Here is a 13,881-nt window from a genome sequence, read left to right as displayed (position 1 = left end):
TCCTGCCCGCCCAGTCTCTGCTGCATGGCCCTTGGCCCGGGAAACTGCGTCATTTAGGAGGGGACAGTCTGGGAAGCTGTAAGTTTTCCAGCCAAGATGCTCGGTAGCTGGAGCAGAGCAGCCGTGCTGCAGCAGCCCTTGAGCGGAGCTGGTAGTTGAGCAGGATTTGAGTTGGCTCCATGCCTCTATTGCAAATATGCACAAACCACTGGGTAAATACAGCCCTCGTGCTTCCTCCTCCCCCGGTTTTGGTTGACTTGTCACCCCAGTTGGCAATCCTGAGGTCAGATAAAATTGTAGGATTGTGATACCGATCTCTGCTCCCCTCCCTGGGCAGAGAAGGCAATGCCCCATCTTTACTGGAAGAGGCCAGGATATATCAGAGCATATGAAGGAACTTTCCCTATAGTAAGGCTTTTAATATGTGCATTAATCTTTTAGTTAAGTGGAATGGGTTTTGCAGTGAATATGGTTTAAGGGCTTGAAGGACAGGGGGGCTCTGCAGGTGGGGGTGCTGGTGGCAGCAGCATCTGGTGCAGCATCCGCACTTGGAGCTGTTGGATGTCTGGAAGGAAGCGCTCTGGCTGGAACTGCTCCCAGCTCTGTGGGGTGTCAGGGAGAGGGGAGAAGAGGGACCCTTCAAGACTGTCACAGAGCTTGGACACACCAACTCCTGCTTCTGAGGCTGGGTCCTTACTCAGAATTAACACTGACCTTGACAGGAGCACACAGCGCAGCTCTGTGGGGAAGGCTTGTCCCTACTGCTTGTTTCATACACAGCAATGACTGCAACCATCACTGATAAACAGAGCTGCTCCTAGTAGTAAAGTCAAAGCAGCGTCAGTGTCATTTTCTTCTCTGACAGGGCCCAATTTTTTTAGCTCATGCTCTGCTGTGAAGGTTCCCTTCCACTTTATGCATGAGGACAGCTGCAGGCCAGCTCCTTGTTACTCCCTTACATACAGGAAGCATTTGAGTGTAGCAGTTTTTACAAGGGGAAAACCTTTTCACAGAATGTAAGGGAAACAACTATTTCAAATGCTTGAATCCGTAAGAGGGCAGGAGGCCTGGATTTGTGAGCATGTTGTCAAAATCCACTTATAGTTCACGCAGGGACCAGGCAGGCAGGACTAGCAGGTGTAGGTTTGAACTTCAATCCAAGGCACAGTAAGGAAGTAAATCTCGCACAGAACATTGAACTAGAGGAGGCTAAACATCTCCTAGGAGCAATTCCTTGGAAAGTGTTTGTATCTTTTCTACTGGAGGAGCCTCCATTAATTCAAGCCTTTGTGCACTATTCCTCTTCTCTAGAGAAATGCTAATAAAGAAGGGACTGGGAGAAGTTAACTCACTTGGCTTTGGAAACGAGGCAAAGCAATGGGCACAGTTTTCACAGCTGGAGCAGAAAGAAGCAAAGGAGTGTTTTTGCAGGTCATTTATTGATTTCTCCAAAAATAAGGCCACACACACACATATACCTTGTAGTATCTGATCATTACATGAGCTTGGTGAGTGACCCACATTTTATCCTCAGCAGCACAAGTGCTAAAATGTGAGTTGGAGACCCTGATAGCTGCACAGGAGCTGTTAAGTGGAGAGGGAGAGCCTTCAGCCCAGGTTTGGTACTACAAGCACGTTCTGCGCTGGAACAGCAGAGGAGAGTGGTTGTCCAGTGAGGAGGAGCTGGGCCAGAGGTGGGAGTGGGGCGTTGCACAGGTTCCCAAGGGTCAGGATGCCAGCTTGTGCACTGCTACAGTGATACTGTCATGCTTCTGGATCATGATATTCCTAGAACAAGAAAAGTGCCGAGGCAGTTGAGAAGCCAGCTGTGACGAGGAGCTGACACGGGTGGGAAACTAGACACGGGTATCATCCAACGGCTGCAGCAAACCCCAACTCTGCACTAGACCTGTTGGTCACTGCATGTCTTCTTCCCGCTCCCATGAAGAGTGCTGGAGAAGTCTTTGCCTACCATACTGACAGGCTGCAGCATGGGCTTCATTATCTGTGGCAATCCCAAGTGTAGAAGAAGTACAGAGCTGCAGTAACCCCCACCCCCTGAAAGGTTTCCTTCTGCTTTTACAGTTCCTGCTTCCTGAGGTCGCATTAATCTAATGAATTCCCATGCCTATGGCAGTGACTACCTTCCCCCCATGGCTTCAGAGATGGAGCTTCCTCCACATCTGCCAGTTTAGCTCAAGATAAGGAGAGCTGCTCTAGGGATCTGCCTCTAGAGGGCCCCGGGGCTGGGGGGAAAAGGCAAACGGGGAGAAGTGGCACTCCTGGGCTGGAGACTCACCCGCTGTCTGACTCCAAACACACGACGGGTGTATCGGTTGGGTCGGAGGTGAGCTTGGCTGCCTGCTGGGCGAGGACAGAGATGACACCGGCGTGCTCATCTGAGAGGGTTCCTCGGCCTGCAAGAGGTGGAAGACATTAGATAAAGCCACGCGTGCCATGACAGCACTTCGTGTGAAGGAGCTTTTCCCCCGGGGCTAAGGGGGGCTGCTCCCGCCTGGGCCCATCTGCCTCCCCTGTGGGTTGATGCAATATCTCCCCCCGTTATTGCTCTCAAACCAGCAAAAAGCCTGAATTTAAGTGGGAGGAAGAGCTGGCCCCCGTTTCCTCCCCTGTGTGTGAGAAGCTGAGTACCGCGGTGGTGCTGCCAGGCCCTCGGGGACACCCAAGGAGGGGGGAGGCTACAATAGGGCAGGGCCTGGCGGCCTCAAAGTGGAACGAGGCGGGGGCCCACGCAGGACAAGGCCTGGAACCCCCCAAACGGGGAGGGCTCCAGTGGGGCAGGGCCCGGTGCCCCCCCAACCCGGGGTCTCCGGTGGGGCGGGCTCCGGTACCCCCAACCCCCGGCGATGCTCGGATACTTACAGCCCAGGTTGAGCCCCTGCGAGTCGGTGCAGAGAACCCCCACCACGGCGGGGCTCTTCATGCTGCAGCGGGGGAGACAACGGCGGTCAGGGCCGGGAAGACACCGCCCCCCCCCCCCAGCCGGGCCTCGGGCCGGCCTAGGCCCAACTCCCCCCCTCACCCCCCTCACCCGGCGGCCCCGGTGGGGCACAGCCAGGGCCTTCCCCTGTCCCCCGTGTGTCGCCCCCCTCCGCCCCGGCCCGTACGTGTCCTCCAGGTGCTGCTCCAGCGTCCCCTCCATACCGCCGGGCACCGCGCCCCCTTCCCCCCACCCCGCGCTCACTTCCGCCCTTACTTCCGCCCTCCCCGGCCTGCTCCTGGCAGCGGCGTCACCCACGTGACGCGCGCAGACGGCGGCTCCGCAGGGTCAAAAGACCTCGCTGCGCCAAGGCGCCCGCCCGGCCCTCCCGCGGGGGTGAGCGGCGGGTACAGCCCAAACTGCTGCCCCGCCCGCTCTGCCCCCGTCCTCCGGGCCCGGGACCCTCCCGGGGCTCCCTGCAGTGAAACAGTCGCTGCAGGCCCACATATCCGCCATGCCCTAATTTGGGGGCGTTAGCTGCAAATCCAGCCCCGCACCCCGTTGCCCCCCCCCCCCCCCCCCCCCCAGCGCAGCCCTCCTGGGGCAGGGCGGGTGGCACACTTGCGGTTCTTGGGTTTTCGGGTTCTTTTTCCTCCTTTTTCTCCACCTTTATACTCCCGAGCGTGGTTTATTTGGGGTTTCCCTCCCTCCGCGCAGCACCGTTTGGGATTTGCAGGGCAAAATGAAATTCAAGTGGTGGTTTAATGGCGATGCCCCTGCGCGCCCTCCCCGGCCAGAGCATCCTCTGGGATGCAGGCTGGGGGATGCGGGGGACACAGGGACACGGCCTGGAGCCCAATATTTGCCGCAAGAGGGGCCAAACTGGACTGGTGCATACACTGCTGAGGGGGTCAGGACCCCATCCCCTTCCCGTGGGGCAGAGAGGTGTTAAAAGTGATGCTCAGCGCCCGGCTTTGCTGCGAGGACCCCCCCCCCCCCCCCAAAACTGAGCCCCGCTGCCAGCGGAGAGTAGGAGGTAATTTATGGTGGGTGCATCGCAAAGCTCGGCGACGCTAATAAGGTGCCGGCTGAAGCCGTTCCTGGCTGCGCCTAGCGATAGATCTTGGCTTGTCAGGTCAGAAAATTAAAATGTTATTGATGGGGGAAGTGAAGTGCAGCAGGATTTTTTTATTTTATTTTTCTTTCTCCTTGGTCAAGCTGGGAGCTGTCTCGGGCAGCATGAAGATCCCTGATCCCACCTGCCCCGGGGCTTCCTGCTACAACCCATGCTGCTGGGATGGCTTGGATTTTATAGTGTCTTTTTTTTTTTTTTTTTTTTTTCCCCACCCCTAGGAAGCAACACAGGACAAAAATACAAATATGCCCTATGGAGGCCAGGGGCTGCATCTTCCCCATCCCATCAGCACCTTCACAATGAAATCTTCCCGAAACAACCACTCCCAAGCCTTTCCTGGCTGCAAGAATTTCTTGAAGGAGGGATTTTTGGGAGAGTTGGGATTAATTAATTCAAGCCCAGGTGGAGGAGACTTTAGTGGAGCAGCAGAACAGCTGTCACATCAAAAGAAGTGCTGGTCTCTGGGCAGGGAAATGCCGGGGCTATTTTTAACTGGTTAAATAGATGGTTTAGCACTGGACTGATACTCTACAAAAGAAATTCAACAGAAAAGCCCGACTGAACTGCACAGCTCTGATCAAACCCGTAGTTCAAATCCCAGCCCATCACCTCAGGCCATGTTTCTTCCCTGGGGCTGAGCCCCCCCCCCCTACCCCCCCCCCCCCGGCTGTTCCCAGTCCCTAATTTGCCCCCATGGAGCAGGTCTGGCAGGAAGCAGCTCCAAAATCAGGCTCAGGGATGTTTATTCCTCAGTGGGAAAAGCCAGAAAGGACTAAATTCATAATGCTGGTGTGGAGCTCTGATGCTGTGGGGATGGCACCTGTGATGGGTTGACCCTGGCTGAACACCAGGTGCCCACCAAAGCCGTTCTATCACTCCCCCATCCTCAGCTGGACAGGGGAGAGAAAAATATAACAAAAAGCTTGCGGGTCGAGATAAGGACAGGAGAGATCATTCACTAATTACCGTCACGGGCAAAACAGACTCAGTTTGGGAAAATTAACTCAATTTATTACAAATCAACCAGAGCAAGGTAATGAGAAATAAAATGAAATCTCAGAACACCTTCCCACCACCCCTCCCTTCTTCCCGGGCACAACTTCACTCCTGGATTTCACCACCAAGCCCCCCCCAGTGGCACAGGGGGACAGGGATGGGGTTTACGGTCATCACACGTAATTTTCTGCCGCTTCACCTCCTCAGGGCGAGGGCTGATCACACTCTTCCCCTGCTCCAGCGTGGGGTCCCACCCACGGGAGACAGTCCTCCACGAACTCCTCCAACGTGGGCCATTCCCACGGGCTGCAGTTCTCCACAAACTGCTCCAGCATGGGTCCATTCCACGGTGTGCAGTCCTTCAGGAGCACACTGCTCCAGCGCGGGTCCCCCACGGGGTCACAAGTCCTGCCAGCAAGCCTGCTCCGTGGGCTCCTCTCTCCACAGATGCACAGATCCTGCCAGGAGCCTGCTCCAGCACGGGGTTCCCACGGGGTCACAGCCTCCTTCGGGAACCCACCTGCTCCCCCGTGGACCTCCCTGGGCTGCAGGGGGACAGCCTGCCTCACCAGGGTCTTCACCACGGGCTGCAGGGGAATCTTCGCTCCGGCGCCTGGAGCATCTCCTCCCCTCCTTCTTCACTGACCTTGGTGTCCGCAGGCTTGTTTCTCTTACATGTTCTCACTCCTCACTCCGGTGGCTGTTTCTCTCTGTCCCAACCTTTTTTTCCTTCTTAAAAATGTTATCACAGAGGTGTTACCACTATCACTGATTGGCTCGGCCTTGGCCGGCGGCGGGTCCGTCTCAGAGCCGGCTGGTCTGGGCTCGCTCTCTCTCAAACACAGGGGAAACTTCCAGCAGCTTCTTACAGAAGCCACCCCTGTAACACCCCGCTACCAAAACCGTGCCACACAGAACCAATACAGCACCTAGCAATCCAGGGCTGGAAAAATCCATCTCACTGGGTCAGAATCGCAAACCCAGCTATATTTGGGGGGAAAAAAAGGAGTTTTATTTCCTGCCCTTGTTGCACGAAGGGTCTTAGCCATGGTCTCTGCTTGCATGGCCCCGGCCAGCACGACTGCAGGCACTGGGAGCTTGGTCCAGGGAGTCCCAGCTGAATCCAGGCTGGGCTGTGGGAGCACAGGACCATGCATAGGCCATGGAAGGGTATTTACATGTTAATTATTTTTATTTTTTTTTATTGCTGGACTCCCAGAAGGGCTGCATGGGATGAGATGGTGGGTGACGAATGGCCCCAGCTCCATGGGGACATTGCATCACGGAAGCTGCAGAGATTTCTTGCTCCTCTCTCACCTGATGGATGCAACCGTCGGGGCTGGTGGGTGTTTTTGTCAAGGCTCCCCATCCCTGAGTGCGTTGGGATGTTGTCCCTTGCATCTTCCCAGGATGTACAAATTAAAAAAGAAGCCGACAATTCCAGCTTTTCCTGCTTTTTTAACCACTTTAGCAATCCCTGGTCTTATTCCCTCATGCTCCCAGGAGATGCACCAAATGCACTTTGAGGTATGGGAGATATACTTCAAACCATAAATCAACATAGTTATACATTCTATTCAGATTCAAACACACCCTCATTACTGAAAAAGATATTATTCCCTCTCTGCCACCTTTTATTCTCACAAATAAATGCAGCCGAGTCCTTACAGGATATTTATCACAGAGCCACATTATTACACATTGTCCTCTTACGAGCCAAGAAGTATCAGGCTAACTTTATTCTTGTGTTTTCTTTTAGCTAAATAATCACAAATTCTTAATTCAATTCTTAAGTACGCCTGTCAGGGATAAATATGGATATAGAGGTGTACTTGGAAAATCCAGCTGTGTTAGCTTAGCTGAAAAATAACCCTGGGATGTGGGTGCGGGTGGGAGAGGTGGTTGGGGTTTTTTTCCCTTCCTCGGTGGTTTATTAATATTTCTTTTACACCATTAGAGATTCAGGTCTCATCTGCTTATTCTGAGATCATCAGGGGACAAAAAAAAAAAAAGCCCACAGTGGCGGAGCTGGAAGGGGTTATATAGGGTGGGAGGCGCGGGGCTGCTGCAGACCTCATCGGCAAAGGGGAGACGGCTCCTGCCCCAGCACCATGGGCCGGCTCCTGCAAACCCTCTGCTTGCTCCTGCTCATCACCTCCTGCCCCTGCGCTGTCATCACCGGGGTAAGTGCCAGTCCCATCCCCAACCTGGGAGATTTTTTTATTATTATTATTATTATTTGGGGAAATAAGGCAGGAATCAGTGCCTTTTGCTGTTTGCTTGGGGGGGGGGGGGGGGGGGCTGGTGTCTCAATTTGTTAGTTATTTTTCCGATGCGGGGATGCTGTTCCCACAGCCAGCCCCAGCCCATGTGCGTGTAAAGTCACACCAGTGAGCTGCTCTTTCTGCTTCTCTTCTCAGCACCATGTCAGACCTGGCATGCAGGGATACGGGGGATTTTAGGAAGTTTTCCAGCAGGGAAAAAATAATATATGTTTATAAGCATCCCCCAGAGCATGTTCCCAAATGGGACAAGGGCTCGAGCACCCCAGATTGTCCTTCTCCCTCCCAAATTAAGAGAAATTATTAGAAGAGGGGGGAAACTATGGGGATGCAAAGGAGATGTATGATGCTTACCTTGCTGTTAATGGGCTTTTGTAGCTCAGCATGTCCAAGAGCTTGGTGCTGAGCCGGACCGAGGGTGATGCTAAAAGCAAGAGGAGCAATGAGTTTTGGGGACAGAATCCAGGCTTTGAAGCACTCCAGGTGCTTCAGGAGTCAAGATGCTGGCTTCAGCAAAGCTGGGCTTGGCTGAACCCCCCCCACACACACCTTTTCCCCCTGGCAACAAAAAAATCTTCTGTTTAAAACCAAGACAAAGTGTTTGCATCCCGGGTGCCTCTCTGCCTCCTGGCTTTTCCCAGCCAGTAGGAATTTTGTAGTTGGCTTCATCTGGGTCTTGGCTTCTCTTTTCCCAGACACCCCTTACAGTCAGACCTATTTATTTCAAGACTGATTTTTTTGGCTGGATCTCCCCTACCCCTACATACATCAGGGAGGGAGCCACCTCCATCCAGTGCCAAATAGACCCAGCAACTCTTGAAATTATTTCCAGGGCTTAAATGACTCATTTTGAATAACTAGAGAAAAGAGATTGGATGTACAGCTCCCTGGTTGCCTGCAGCCCCCATCTGCCGCCCCAGAGTTTGCAGGAGAGGGTCCATCGTTGCTGAGATCTGATTTTTAACAGTATTTGGGTCTTACAAGGTGCTTTGGATGCTTGAGAAGAATCAGGTTCCCTTCACGAAAGGGAAGACTCTGCAAAATCCCCTTATTGCCCCCCTGCGAGAGAGCTGCACCCCAAAATTATGCTCTATCCGTTGCCCTCATGGGTTTTTTTTCTCCAGTTGCAATTTCAACACCTCTTCATCTGTACAAGCAATGGGCTTGTGGCTGGGAGTTCCTGGGAGAGAGGTGCCCCAAGGAGGGGGGATGCTGGGGGGGTTGGGGTGAGCTCCATCAGTGTGCTACCAACCTGACGTCAGGAAAATGGATCAGAGAAGGGATCAGGGGTGCAATGAGCTGCTTTAGTGATGGCCAACACAGACTGGGGGGCAAAATGGGACCTGCTTGCTGCTCCAGGTGCCCCGTCCAGCTCTTCTCAACATCTGCAGGGGCTTCCAGGTGTGGTGGCGAGCTGGCACAGCATCTGCGTCTGGGCCTCCGTTTCCCCATCCCAGTGGGGAGAGGTGACAGTTTTCCATTTTACATCTGCCTTGGGTGGGAGCGGCTGAGTTGTTGGCATTACTCTGCTCCCTTCTAATAACAAAAAGCACTGGGCATTTGCATTATTTAGCAGGTTTTACAGGCTCAGACGGGTGATGCATGTGCATGCTGGAGGATCTGGACAGTGAATTTATCCCCTGATGCTGCTGCTCTGACTTGGTACCGATGCTACTTTTAAGTTGGGCAGCTGCAAACTTTTCCTCTGTCCCTCCCATCACTGCATGCATGAGGGCTTTCCCCCTTCATCCTGCAAACCCCAGCACCTGCAATCCAACCCGTGCCTTTCCCCGAAACCTCCCCAGCTTAACCCAAAACGGGAGAGCTAGGACCAGCAAGCCCCTCTCCCTTAAATCCCCATTCAGGGGTTACACCCAGCAGCTCGGCGTGGGCTGATTTCTCCACCGGGCCCCTCCAGAAGAGGGGTAGCGATGCTTTCCCGCGCCGATCCCACCAACCCACCGTCATCCCTCTCCCCAGGCCTGTGAACGGGACCTGCAGTGCGGCACCGGGACCTGCTGCGCCGTCAGCCTTTGGCTGCGGGGGCTGCGGATGTGCACCCCCCTGGGGCAGGAGGGGGACGAGTGCCACCCCTTCAGTCACAAGGTACCGGCGTGGGGATGCCCAGTGGGGCTGGGAGGGGGGGACAAGGACGGGGCAAAGGGCACCCAGCTCCTTGCGTGGGAGAAAAGTTCCATTAAAGCCCTGAGATGGAGAAGGGGGTCGGCATTGGGGGGGGGCTGGGGTAGATTTGGGATAAGGCTCAGGGCAGCATCGTGGTTATCCCTGAGCTGGCACGGTGCAGCCGGTTTCAGCCTCTAAAGTATTTTGAGCAATGCCCTGCCTGTCCGAGCCACCCTAAATCCATGGGTTGCCCCATGGGTGCTGCGGACCTTGACTCAGAGCTGGGACCGAACCGCCTGGCCCATTCATTTAAAGAAAAGCGAACACCACGCTGCTCCAAATTGAGTCATAAATGCTCTGCCAAGCGAGGAGAAGCCGAGTTAATGCCACAGAGCTGCCCCAGCGCCATGATTTCTGTCCGATAAGAAACCCCAGCGCACTGGGATTAGCCTAAAGCGCAACGCTGCTGCAATCCCTCCTCCGTGAGGATTTAGCAGGAGCATCCCAGCCTCGGGGGGAGCATCCCACTCCGCACTCCTATATTGATTTTGCATGGTGGGGGCAAGATTTAATGATGCCGCACCTTCTGCAAGCACGAGGAAGGAGCGAAGGGCTTCAGAGGGATCAAAAATTAATTTCAGGCATATCCCCATTAAACCTCTGAGCAGAGCCAGAGATTTTCTCAGTGTTTTGATCCCATTTGATAATGTTTTGGTTGCGGCAGGGCCCTGACACCCTCGTCTCTCCCATATTTCTCCGCAGGTCCCTTTCTTTGGGAAGCGCCAGCACCACACCTGCCCCTGTTTACCCAACTTCATATGCTCCAGGTTCCTTGATGGCCGCTACCGCTGCTCCATCGACTTCAAGAATATTGATTTTTAGGGTGATGCTCCTGCCTCTCCATCTTTGAGCCACCAGCACCCATTTCTTGCCATCTCCCATAGGCATTGGTTGCCCACATAGTGCCAGGCAACGTTAAAAGTGCTTTTCCAAGGTAGACAGTGTTGTTATAAGCTACATGTTATATGGGGAAACTGAGGCACAGTCAGGCCAAGCTGCTCTGACATGTGGCTGAGCAAAGGTCTGCCCCAGCCCAGAGCAGGACCCAGCTCCAGCATCCTCTGCAGAGGAGTGGATCGAAGGATAGTGTGTGTGCGAAATCTCTGTGGCCTCAAAAATCACTTTCACAAGATGCTGTCAGCTAGCTTTCACCTCCCTCCTTTATTTTATACAGTAAAAATCAAGGATGATGCAATTTGTGGAGGGTGAAAGTAGATGCCGAGCACCCAGCAGCCAAGAGCTTCCTCCCATGGTTTTTATCCTGGCGCATGATAAAATTTGGGACGTGAAGCTGAGCATCATCATTTCATCTGCCAAAGCGTCTGCAAGGCTGAGCCCAGTGGCAAAGGTGGTGGTGGAGACCTGACTTTAACTATTTTTACACTTTTCAGTCGTGCACTAGGAAAGACAAAAATCAGAGGGGCAGAAACTTCCTTTTGCAGGGAATTTTAGCATTTTCCCTGCAATTCCTACTGGATAAACCATTTCTCTAATGATAATTCCCGTTGTGATATTGCCCAGTCATGTATTATCAGCCTATTTTTTTCCTGGAACAGGTCTTCAAGCTGGTGATGGATGGTCTAATCTAGCCAGCAATTAAAAGAAATCACTATCAAGTAGCTGTGGGGAATTACGGAATGGGTTTCCCCAAAGTTCAAGCAATGCAATGTGTTTGGCAGAGGCTGAAGCAGGGCTGGCTGGAGCCGTGTCGTGCCAGAGGTGGGTCTTTGGGATGTAGGAAAATGTTTTCCAGCCTCGGCATCTACCTGAGATTCAGGCACCGTGCGAGGTTTGGGAGCCTCTCTTTATGTCAGTTGAATTTGAGAGGAGAATGGGATATTAAAGTTAATTAAATGCACTAAAAGTTCCCTCAGACATGTGCTTTCAGTTCCCCTCTTAAAAACCTATTGTGGAAAGATCGTGTATCACTTGAGCTTCTCTCCTGCTTCCTACAGGAACTCCTGGCAATAATAAATAAAGAGAAAGAAAGAAAAGAAATAAAAAAAGAAAATTCAGCATTTACAGCAAAAATAATAACCCCGATTGGTTTCCTTTCAAGCAGAAGCAAGGCAAAGCTTGCCTTGGGGGTTTGAATGCACACGTGTGCAGAGCTGCCCCTGGAAAGCCCTTGGGCTTCGGCACCAGGAGCTGTGGCACTCTCCTGTGCTCTGGGCCCTCCCCGTTTGGTGGGGTTTGGTGGGTTTTGGAGGATTTCTGTACTACAGCAGCAACTGTTTCTACTTCTAAAGACCCCACGGGCACCACCTTTAAGGCTGTGGCAGACGCTGTGTTATCACGGAGAGTAAAGTAATTCAGATTTGGCATTTGATGCTTCCCTGCACTTGTTTCTCCCCCCACAAAATATTGGACATTTGGTGAAAATAAATCACTGAAATGACCGGGTTGATTTTATTTAGTTGTTTGGGTTTTTTAACACATCAGAAGTTTTGCTTTTTGTTGACAAAAGAACAATCCTGCGGTGGGGATGCTGCATCTGCCCAGGCAGGTGAATCGATGATACCCATCGCTTGGCACTGGGGACCATGGCAGAAGGGCTCGGGGGACACCATGGGCTGCCATATAGAAAGGAGTCCCATACCAATACGGAGAGGGGGAAAAAGCAAAAAAGTGCAATGTTTCATAACAGCGTTAAAAATTAAGTAATTTCATGGTTTGGATTTCTTTTATTAAGGTGCCTGGCTTTATTAGCTGCTTCTGGCTTTCCCACAAGCTTGGAAATGTGCAGAAAGGGCTGGGATTTTTTTTTTTTTTTTTTACTTAATTTTTAGACATCTCCCAGTGGAAAATATTGCAAATTATTTTCTCCCAGCAGAAAAAACAACAACAAAAAGAAATAAAGCAACTGAACAGCTTCTTACCATCCCCAATTCCCATTCTGGGGGGGACTCCCCAGAGCCTGGGGCAGCACTGCCTGGTGGGAATTGCCAGTCTCCCAGTGGCTTTAAACTGCAGGAGGTGACAGTTTAGTGGGAAATCACTCGATTTTGGCATAAATTTATAGAGGGACACCATGATTGTAAGAGCAAGTTCTCCTTCTCGATTTAAAATTGTAAATTGAAGAAGTCATGAGTAGTCCAGATTAGGGATGCGCAGCCTGAGCGGGTCTCTGCCCTCGCTCCCCTCTCCCATGTCCTCACTGGGGATGTGTCCCTGCATGGTTTTACCTGCACTTTAGCAGAAAAAAACACTTTTAGCTGCTTTCAAAGTGCATTTAAGAGAGTAAAAGCAAGCAACTCTCCCCCCCCCCCTCCCCAAACCTCCATGCAGGAGAAAGCAGCAAAGCAAAAGCTCACGTCCTTCTGCGGGGATGGGGGAAAAGTCAACACAACCTCATAATCAGGAGCATCGGGGACTGTTTGCTCCCCATGAGCTACTTTCCCCCCCAGCACCGTGCCAAGTGCCCCTCTCGTCCTCCCGCACGTGCGTTTCCCCACTCGCTGTTCCATGTTCCAGCTCCAAGGTGACCCGTGCCCGACTGCACAGACCGGTGTGGGCTGGGACCCAGCCAGGACACGGCCGAGGTGTCACATCTCGGTGATGCTCCCGGGCCTGAATATAATCTAAAAAAATTGATGTGTATGGTTTCCGAACAGCATCATGCAATTTCCCCCCCCTAAAATATACATCACACCCATCCCCACTTTTACATCAAATATAAATTATTGTTCCCACCCCACATTCTCTCTACAGCAACTTGCAGTGCTCCCATCTTGAACAGAGACAGCAGCCTTTGAAAAGCTGCTTAGCTAATGGCAGGGTTAAGACTAGACCTGGTGAGCTTTATATATTTATATTATATTAAAAATATATATAATATAAAATTCATATTAATTTTTGTTATTTTTTGTTATAGCACACATAATATATCATATATAATATATCATATATACTAATATTATAACAATAATATCATTACTATTTTACCTTTATTATCTATTATTATCTATTATTTATTTTTATTTTATTTATTTATTTATTTATTTAGGCTTGGAGAGAGGTTTTTGGTCCCAAGGGGTTTCTGAGCTTCATCCCGATGGCTTTGAACTCATGTGTGAGAGCAAACCGGGATGCGCTCATTGCTTTTTTGGCCTCCGTAACCTAGCCCCAGCCCTTTCCCACTCCTGTCCAAACCAACCAGAAAATGTCAACTTCTTCCCTTCCCTCTGCTGAAAAAAAAAGATGATTAATTTGTGCTGTACTCCATTACAAGAACCGGCCCCATCACAGAAACCCACCTTCCCCCCCGCAGCGGAGGGGACTGTGCCGGCAGCGCGGGGATGGAGTGGCTCTGCCTGCAGCATCCTTTCTAAATAGTGGCAAGG

The 13,881-nt window shown here is 52.0% G+C and overlaps 3 protein-coding genes across 3 annotated transcripts in view; 1 reads left to right on the top strand and 2 right to left on the bottom strand.

Annotated features, from left to right (window-relative positions):
- The window catches only part of LOC126052234 (potassium voltage-gated channel subfamily A member 2), a 358,553-nt gene that overhangs the window by 285,641 nt on the left and 59,031 nt on the right, over positions 1 to 13,881 (bottom strand). The window lies entirely within an intron of this gene.
- On the bottom strand, positions 1,421 to 3,205 carry LAMTOR5 (late endosomal/lysosomal adaptor, MAPK and MTOR activator 5). Its single transcript, XM_049832674.1, has 4 exons — positions 3,129 to 3,205; positions 2,884 to 2,945; positions 2,300 to 2,417; positions 1,421 to 1,788 (listed from the first exon to the last, which is right to left on the bottom strand). The coding sequence occupies exons 1-4, from the start codon at positions 3,161 to 3,163 to the stop codon at positions 1,728 to 1,730; spliced, it is 276 nt and encodes a 91-aa protein (XP_049688631.1). The 5' UTR covers positions 3,164 to 3,205; the 3' UTR covers positions 1,421 to 1,727.
- On the top strand, positions 7,176 to 10,360 carry PROK1 (prokineticin 1). The gene is made up of 3 exons (XM_049832673.1): positions 7,176 to 7,255; positions 9,335 to 9,460; positions 10,241 to 10,360. The coding sequence occupies exons 1-3, from the start codon at positions 7,184 to 7,186 to the stop codon at positions 10,358 to 10,360; spliced, it is 318 nt and encodes a 105-aa protein (XP_049688630.1). The 5' UTR covers positions 7,176 to 7,183.

Source organism: Accipiter gentilis, chromosome 29, assembly GCF_929443795.1.
Source record: "Accipiter gentilis chromosome 29, bAccGen1.1, whole genome shotgun sequence".
In the NCBI taxonomy this organism is placed as follows: Eukaryota; Metazoa; Chordata; class Aves; order Accipitriformes; family Accipitridae; genus Astur; species Astur gentilis.
The sequence above is the reverse complement of the archived record's forward strand: the minus strand, read 5'-3'. Positions and strand labels throughout refer to the sequence as shown.